General features: G+C 30.9%; 1 protein-coding gene across 1 annotated transcript; it reads right to left on the bottom strand.

Annotated features, from left to right (window-relative positions):
• Positions 1-313: 313 nt before the first annotated feature.
• Positions 314-2784, bottom strand: LOC134711663 (rho-related GTP-binding protein RhoJ-like). The gene is made up of 3 exons (XM_063572426.1): positions 2584-2784; positions 1787-1845; positions 314-951 (listed from the first exon to the last, which is right to left on the bottom strand). Exons 1-3 carry the CDS (start codon positions 2717-2719, stop codon positions 580-582), a joined length of 567 nt encoding a protein of 188 aa, XP_063428496.1. The 5' UTR covers positions 2720-2784; the 3' UTR covers positions 314-579.
• Between the last annotated feature and the right edge of the window lie 6585 nt (positions 2785-9369).

The raw sequence follows: 9369 nt of genomic DNA, 5'->3' as shown, positions 1-9369 counted from the left end.
ATATTCAATGATGCAGTTTTGGAAACTTCATCATTAAAAATTTGTAAACAATGACTTTCTAAAAAACCAGGACGCTTCAGATGTACAATTAAATCTCTTCCTCATTCGATGACAATAAATTGAATAACCTTCTATGGAATAAATTGACATTAGCCTGATACATCACAAAAAAAAATCGTCATCATTTCAAATTTGCTTCGAATGACCTTTTAAAAATACAAAAGGAAGTACGATGGAATCTGCATTACAATAGGTACCAAGAAAGTTATAAAAGGTTATGAACAATGTTGATATAAAGAGAAACGATTAAAAATATGTTTTAAGTCATTTTATTGACAATAAATAAATAACATATATGCTGACCGGCAGCTTTGTAAATAATAAAAACAAAACAAATTGGAATGGACTCGTATCACAGTTTTTTTGGCACAAATTATTGCACACTCCCGAAAAAAGGCCTTTTCGTGTTAGTGTATAACTACTCTGATATGCATTGCATGAGGTACTTTCGTTGGACTGTTTTTTTTTCTATTAATCTGTATAAAAATTAATACAATGTCAATAGTAATGTCAACCACTTTACTTCTTAAATAATCTCTGGAATATTTTGTACTTTTTCTTTTTATGTTTTAACGCTGACATCACAACCCTTTCAAAGGTTTCCGTTGTGCCTTCTCTTGTAATGGCTGATGTTTCTATCAAACATTCTGCTCCAATGTCTTTGGCTAATTCAACTCCTTCATCACAAGTTACAGAGTCTTCATAAAGATGACGAGAGTCACTTTGAGTAGCCACTAATATAATAGGCCTTTTCTTCACGTTGTACTGTTTAATTTCTGGTATCCAAAAAGATTTAATGTTTTTAAATGATTCTCTATCTGCTATGTTGTAGCACAGTATGAACACATCGCTGTCTCTGTAGCTAAAGGCACGAAGATTTGTATAATCTTGCTGAAAAAGAATACAAGGTAATTAGTATGATAATAAAAAAAAGTGTGACAAAAATATCAATACATATAATTATATATTTTTAATGTCGTGTCAGTCAAGAAAGTGAGATATACTGATTACGTTATTTTAACAGTTTGTCCCGTGTTAATTTACCCAAACAATAAGTAAAAGAATTTGACCTTGTATAGGTATGAAATGTGATAATCAGTACGGATTTCTATTTGTCCTTACTATCAGGTTGACTCCCAAACCGGGAAAGCCCACATTATCTCAACCGGACTGTAGATAATTATCATTTGACAGTCATAGGGTTAAACTGAACTTTAACCTTTTATTAATAAAGTTTTCTGAAAATTACATCACATACTTAACCAAGTTACAATATTGTGTTACATAGCTCAGGAAATTTAAATAAGGAAACACTTAAAGATCTCATATATTGAGACTTTCTATTCATTCACATTAAAAATACAAATATGGGAAATACGTAATGAGTTTTTTTCAAAGAAATAAGTATTTATAGTATTTCGAAAATCCGACTTTGGGTTAAACTGTATGAAACATCAGACTGTCATTACAATCAATGTCTGTATATTGGTTTATCTTTGTCTTATTGTTTTGTAAAATAGATGTTTTGCTTTGTTTGACCAATTATAGTATTTTTACTAACATCTTTTATTTTAAGTTATTGCATACTGTGTCTTATCTCTGAGTGTTTTCTTTGTATTTAACCTGATGTTGGTATCTCCAATTTACTATGTCCCATACTTGTATATCTCTACACGTTAAATCATATATTAGATACTTCTTAAGAGTTAATATAACATATACTTACTTGTCCAGCTGAATCAAAAATACCAATCGTATATTTACTGCCGGCAACTGCTAGTGTTCCTGAAAAATTAAACAAAACATTAAGTATAAACAAATAAATCTTTTCAATAACATTTATTTTAAATATAAACATATAATAAATCATTCCAATAGTACGCAAGTTATGACAAGGAAATCTAATAGTACTTTTTATATGTCTTCAATGTTGTTTTCATTGGTTTAAAGATACACAATGTAATTGTTGTTTACTTTAAGAGTGACTACATGTGTATGTGTCTTCTTCGAAAACAAACTTTAAATTTGTTGTTGAATATCAAATAAAACAAATTAAATCTTATATATGGTTTCACACTGCATCAAAAATATCAATATATAGTACTGATTAGATACAGATGCTGTGTGCTGCTAGTCCCCAAGAGTATCATTGGCTTTTAGTACTTGCTTCGTTACTGTCATGAAGTTTATGAAGTTAAATTTTGCGTTTAGAATAGAGAAAATTGAAAATTTTAAAACAACTCAAGGTCTATTTCCCTCAATCACAGTTGACCTTACATCGATTATGTTATTTTCAAAGATCCTTCTTGGTCATAAGACCCCCCCCCCCCCCTGTTTTCAATTAGCAATACTTCTTTGGTATTCAATATTTTTGGATTAAAATTTAGACTGTTATTCTCATTATATAGACAATTCTTGTTATAATGTTTTGAAATTACAGAATGCATTGTGGTAAATTTCAATCTTAGGTTTCTAAATGCTTTTCTTGCTAAAAAAAATAATAATAAATAAAACAATTCTTACCTGCATAATTTTCAAAAACTGTAGCAATATAATCCTCTTGTAAAGATTGTCCAACAAAACACTTTGCTAGATGTGATTTCCCAACCATTCCATCTCCCACTATTACACATTGTATACAATTTTGTTCCATTTTCATTTTCACAGGTAAAATAATATACTTCTTCACTTCACATGTATCAAAGGTATAACTATTGGAAATCTTATTTTCGATTGCATTTTATATCAAATCTATAATTAGATCAATGGGTGGGTACGTTTATCCAATCAAATCACAGCAGAGTTAATGTCATTTACTGATAGAAAGTCGTTCCGTGAATTTATTGTAGTAGGTCGTATTAACTGATATTTATGGAATTTAAATTATAACGGAAGTTCAATGAATTAATTACTTTAAAGGTAAACCGCAGGTAAACAAACAATAAAATTTAATAAATTCCGGTATTAGATGCAGTGATACAGCACGTTTTTAGATTCATTGTTGTGATGTAGCTATGACTTTTTAAATGTTTGTTGATATATTTATTAATAAGTATTAATTGAGTCATTTTTTTTCTAATACCTAGGTTTAATCGGACAGTGAGAAATCTTTTCATTACTGTTTCGGTCTTAAACGTTTCAAGAGTCCCCCGTAAGAATCAACTTGGTTCATTTAGAACTACAACTGACCACAATTATCATACACAGCTGATTCCTTGTCCAAGAATGTTAAGACCATATAAAAAAGAATTATGAGATGATTGCCAGTGAGACAACTGTCCACAAGAGGATAAAATGACACAGGCATTAACAACTATACGGCCTTCAACAATGATCAAAGCCCATACCGCATAGTCAGCTATAAAAGGCCCCGATAAGACAATGTAAAACCATTCAAACAAGAAAACTAACGGCCTTATTTAATATAAAAAAAAAAGGAACGAAAAACAAATATGAAACACATAATCAAACGGCAACCACTGAATTACAGGCTCCTGACTTGGGACAGGCACATCATGACATCATAAATAATGTGGCGGGGTTAAAGACAAGACAATTTCAATTATTTTGGTCTTTTCCAGTTTATCAGCTCTTCAAAGTGTGAGTTTTTAATTTTTAAATACAAGTATGTTGGCCTTGAGCATCACTGAAAAGACATAAATAACCTACATGTGCATATCCGTTGTATAGTAAACAGTAAGATTGTTTCCGTTGATGTAATTGACTCTTGACTTGTTTCAAATTTATATGTGAAGTTTCTTCCTCCTCCCCCTTTTAAAGGTTATTATAAAGAACAATGTAGTAAAATGAATAAAGATTCCACCCAATAAAATCTGCCATTTCAGCCAAGTTCGCTGTTTGTCTCGCTTGTGATGAAAGTTTTAAGTTTTAGACACCAATAAGTTTGTCAAACCTTCATACAAGTTTATGATATGAAATGATATTCTTTTCAGTTTTTCATATTTTACCGATAGATTCAATTTGACATGGTGTTTTTTTTAAGGTTCACACTTCGATACAGTTTAGGGTTAAAAAAATATTAAAGCCGTGACTTTATCAATCGTCATAGAATTTTACGAAACTGAAAGAAAAGATGCATCACGATCAAGAGATAATATGTGGAACATTTTTTTTTCTTCTTTCCGTATTGGCGTCTAGTATGTACTGATATTTTACTGATATGCTTATTCACGAGTGTCTCTCTCTACCCATGAGAAAATTATTTTCACGCGACCACGCATGACTTGTCGATGATGGAATATGATGATTGTCGTTTCAAATTAAATATAGAAGATGGATCAAAAATAAAAATAGAAAAAACTTTAAAATTATTTGAAAAATCCGGCGAAGGGACATGTTCCCAAACTTAAACAGGAAGATGACACATAAGTAATAACAAAATTGTACGCCTACAAATGGATTCACTGAAACTTCAAATTTAAAATTTGAAGAAAATTGAAAAACTAAGCAATTAGCCAAATGGTCAACAATTTTGGCGGGGAAACAGAGCCTGGCATCCTAGTCAAATCTCTTTAAAGTCAATACTGTCTAACAGTGCACCATAGTCACAGGCTAGGTTAAACAATTCGTCTGGTAATCTCTTGATTTTTACTTTCTTTCAATGTTGGACATTGATGAATAGCATGGATTAACAAATTGTACCGTATACTTAAGGAGATAGAAGAAGATGCGGTATGAGTGCCAATGAGCCAACTCTCGATCCGAGTCACAATTTGTAAACGTAAACCATTATAGGTCAAAGTATTGCATAAAAACACGGAACCATGGCTCACACCGAAGAGCAAGCTATAAAGGGCCCCAAAAATTAAAGGACCGTTTTGAGTAGCAATAGACGCCATGTGATCGATGCAGTTCCTTTGCTGTTTCTAGTTTTGAATCTTTGCTGAATATCAGATATTAGGTATAAGTATTATGAGAACTCGAATCCTCATTTATAAGACTAGTGTTTGTTTTCGCTCGGTCATGTTGAAATATAAATAGACTGCAGACTTCTCGGAAAACTGTTTTGGATTAATTATAGGAAGACATAAAATATGCATTGAATATTATGTTACATTTCCTCGGAAATTCGCTGCATACAATATTTGCAGAATTCCCTAGTGTGACATAGTAATTCAACCACTGATTTTGTTAATCTAATTAATACAATCAGTTGCAAACACATCTAAATTCGAACACGTATCCTTATTCCAATTGGTTTAAAACAAAGGATATGACGTCTATTTTCACTGAACTAGTACACATTTTTATTTAGGGTTCAGCTGAGGCTAACCTCTGAATGCGAGAATTTTTCGTTATAGAACCATCGGTGGCCTTTCGCTGTTATCTGCTCTTTTGATCGGGTTGTTGTCTCTGACATATTCCTCATTTCCATTCTCCATTTTATTTAATTGTTCTGCAAAAAAGAAGTTGTTGCATCAACGAAAAGAAAGGCGTCCATTAATATTAAAATTATTCTAAAAACAACTGTCAAGCCAGATTATCTGATTGTGCAAATTGCATGAACTTGTCAATTGGATGTCATAATGAAACGAAGAAGAATAACAACGGAAGATTCCAGGTATACGGAGTGATAGAGGTGTCAGACCACCAATTATTCCCTCCAATTTAAATGTAAAAGTAACCCTACTATGACATAACATAGTGCTTTTGATGTCATTTTTTATTTAAACCTACCAACTAATTTACAGAAATGAATCTTTTGGTGAAAGGGAAATATATTTAGACTATTTAGAGCCAAATTTACTCATCTATGAGTTTGCATTAAAAATTGAGGATTAATGCGCTCCATGGTATACTATTTTAAGATTCCCAGAAGACCAGGAGTTATTTTTGGAGTACCTCTGTTCGAGGGTCAGTTTTTTTCTTAGACGGCTTTAAAGGAATGTTGAAAATTGGCAAGCAGAAAGCTGAAACAATTCAGGTTATATCCATTATTATTTTTGCAGACGTTTACATAAATTTTATTTGCGTAGAAAATTATTTTTACAGTAATATTCTCCTATAGTATAATCAATTTCTAATACTTTTTTTTATAATATTTTTACCCAAATATGATCATTTTATAATATTTCATATTTTATAGTTTTGATATATATCTTTTTTAATCCAGAAATTATTTATGTTTTTAGTGATTTGTCCAATTTTGAGTATAATTTTTATGAGATTATTTACAAGTTTAAATATTATGTTTTTGTATATATTTGGGTTGTAAGGAATCAGTCAGTCTCATAAGTCATTTTTTGGCTGGAATGATTGTTATTTGAGTGTTTATGAATATTACGTGAATGTTTTGTTGAATCAATATGTGACACTATCACTGTATATGTAAATAATTTTATACTTACTCTGTAAACACAAATTGGTACAAATCGACGAAAACAGGAGCAGAAAAAGTTCCTATTCAAAATACAAAAACGTTAAGTTCAGCTCGCTAATTCCTGATTCAGAAGGAAGGTGGTGACATCACAAAATATTTTATGCCTATGTTCCAATATCAGTTTATTTTGTTTTAATTTCACACCAACTTCATTTTAGAAAAAAAATCTGTTAATTTATTTAAAGCTGAACAAAAATGAATAAAAGCTTAAAATTAATTAATTATGTTTTTCAACGGAAACGCAAACATAATGAATACAAATTCGAAACCAGTTACTGGAATTTAAAACAGATAGTGAAACTTAACAGCAGAAATTTCTAATGTTATTTATTTAAATCATGTTTGATTCATTGTTCGTGGTGATGTCGTTTCTTCTAATAAAATAGCCTTTACCACTTGGAAAATCTTTTATTGGAGAAAAAAACTAGTTTAAAACAATGCGAGTAATTTAAAAATATTCATAGAGATGTAACCAGAAAACAGAAAATGGTCGGAAGATATCTAACGTCTTTATAGTTTAAACACAAATAAAATTCAACTGGTTTTCTACTTTCTATTGTTAACGAAATTATCACTAGCACTTTTTTGTAGAAAATTAAGGATTTTTTTTGTAGAAATGGGAAGCCCCAGTTAAACATTATAGATTTCACCCTCCCTTTCCTAAGGTTTAAAGATTCATTTTAAGAGATATGTACATTGTCGATGATTTCTTTTCGTTTCAGTTTTAAAAGTAATATTTCTACAGAATCAGACGGCTTTTCATGGAAACAATGTTACGTAGAAGTTTAATGTTGCATCGGAAATTACTAGCTAAAATAAATAAAATATTGCTGTAGAGGGAATATATCGGATGGATGTTTGTTGCTCTAAAATGTGGTTTACGCGAACTAGAATACGGGGAATTCAGAATATTAGCTTTCTAACCGCAAATCATTTAATGGTAAAAACAGATACAATTACATTTAATGGTAAAAACAGATACAAGTGTAGCAATTGCAATATGAACCGATTGAAACTGTTATTGTTTGGATTGTGATGTAAACCGAACACCCCTAAAATAATCAAACCTAACAAACAGACTTCCCAAATTGTTAAACATTTATTTTACTTTCAAATAATGGTGGTTGGACTGATATTTTAATATCCCAGTTACAATAACATACATTTACAAAGATATTACTATATATCTTTGTATGATATAGGAAATTATACATATTATTTTATATATCTACCATAACACAATTTTAAGTAAAATGTTGCAATTAGTAAATACGAGTAGCAGATTTTTGATTGATGTAAACAAAATATTTAAAGTATGCGAACTATTCTGGCTAGCTGACAGACAATTTGACAATACTCGGCCGAATTTACAATTCATAAAGTATTTACAACCCATGGTACGTCACAAACATATCCGTAAATGACTGATTGTAAAAGGGGACCAGTAGATTTTAGACAGTTACAATCTGTTCGGCATAAATACATTACAGATTAATAACTTATAGGAATGATAGCAAAAGAGGACCAGTAGATTTTAGAAGAAAAACAATCTGTTCGTATGAAAAACATTACAGATTAGTTACATTTGATGTATTCGTTTGGCTACATTATAAATGAAAAGTAAAAGCATATTCAAAAGTTGACAATCTACTGTAGTATTCTGGAAGCGTGATTGTATGGAGTTGTATTTTTTTTTAAATATAACACCAGATATTAAAACTGGCATTTGCTGCTTTCCAACATTCATGCTGTATTTTTAAATAAGAACAAAAACATAAATGGTTCTGTTAGATTGATATCACTGACATAAGTGTTGTTATGTATATAGATATTACTGGAATGTGTGCTAATAGGTTGATATCATTGGCCTGTGACCTGCTTAGTTGATATCGATCACTGACATTTTTCCTGGTAGGTTGATATCACTGACATGTGGCCTACAATGATGATACCTCATGGCATAAGTCCTGCTATGTAGATACTATAAACATGTGTTCGGCTAGGTCGATATCTCTGAAATGTGTCCTGCTATGAAGATATCGCTTGTGTGTTCTGTTAGGTTGATTCAAAGGACATATGACCTACTAGGTTGATATCACTGTAAGGAGAATTGTTTGGTAGAGGTAATTTTCCAATCCTGCTATGTTGATTTCAAGGGCATGTGACCTGTTATGTTGATATCACTGACTTGTGGTCTCTCAAGTTTTACATTGAGAAAGAACTACCACATTGAAAATTCAACTCTGCCGGTCGACGCAGTCAAAGCAGAATATAAAAAACAAAGGAGATATGGAATGACTTCAATGTCTGTATCCCTACAGAAAAAATAGAAACACACACTTGGACAAAAAAGTCAAAAAACACTGAAGAAGTTCCAGGTTAGAATCATATTTACATTTGATGAGGTTTAATAAAGTTTATTTCTAAAAAGCATTTCTCCTCAGTTTTTATCTCAATTGTGTACACGTGAGAACGACCTTAATATGCATTTATAATGATTATGCTTTTGTGCGCAAAAAGTCATCTTTCGATTGCATAAACTGACAGTTGTCGATACAGTATGCTGTTCGAATTGAACATAGTATAGTTTGGTGTACTTGCATATAGACATTCAAGTAAATAGATAGTAAACAGTTTTTGCACTTGACACCAATCTTTATACTGATTAAAATTCTACTTGTTTTCCGAAAACTGTTTATCTGTGTATTTATTATTATCATTTCTACATCTATATGAGTGTCCTTTAATCTTGCATATAAAGTGCATATTACTTTTGGTAAATTCTTGTTAACAACTTTTCCTAAAAACAGATACTTAGCATAGATCATTTACTTTCACAATATATTTGCATTATCTTTTTTTATTTCTGTGAAGTTTCATCGTGTGTATTACCAACAAACCACAAGAAT

This window comes from Mytilus trossulus, chromosome 3 (genome assembly GCF_036588685.1).
Source record: "Mytilus trossulus isolate FHL-02 chromosome 3, PNRI_Mtr1.1.1.hap1, whole genome shotgun sequence".
NCBI lineage: Eukaryota > Metazoa > Mollusca > Bivalvia > Mytilida > Mytilidae > Mytilus > Mytilus trossulus.
Note: the sequence above shows the minus strand (reverse complement) of the source record. Positions and strands in the feature narration are given on the sequence as shown.

Bases quoted from the DNA above. Each gene is read 5' to 3' on its own strand.
- LOC134711663 (XM_063572426.1), bottom strand. From the start codon at position 2,719: ATGAAAATGGAACAAAATTGTATACAATGTGTAATAGTGGGAGATGGA. The intron at 1,846-2,583 runs GTAAGAATTGTT...TTAATTTTTCAG, and splicing joins AGTTTTTGAAAATTATGCAG to GAACACTAGCAGTTGCCGGC. The intron at 952-1,786 runs GTAAGTATATGT...ATTCTTTTTCAG, and splicing joins TTTTTGATTCAGCTGGACAA to CAAGATTATACAAATCTTCG.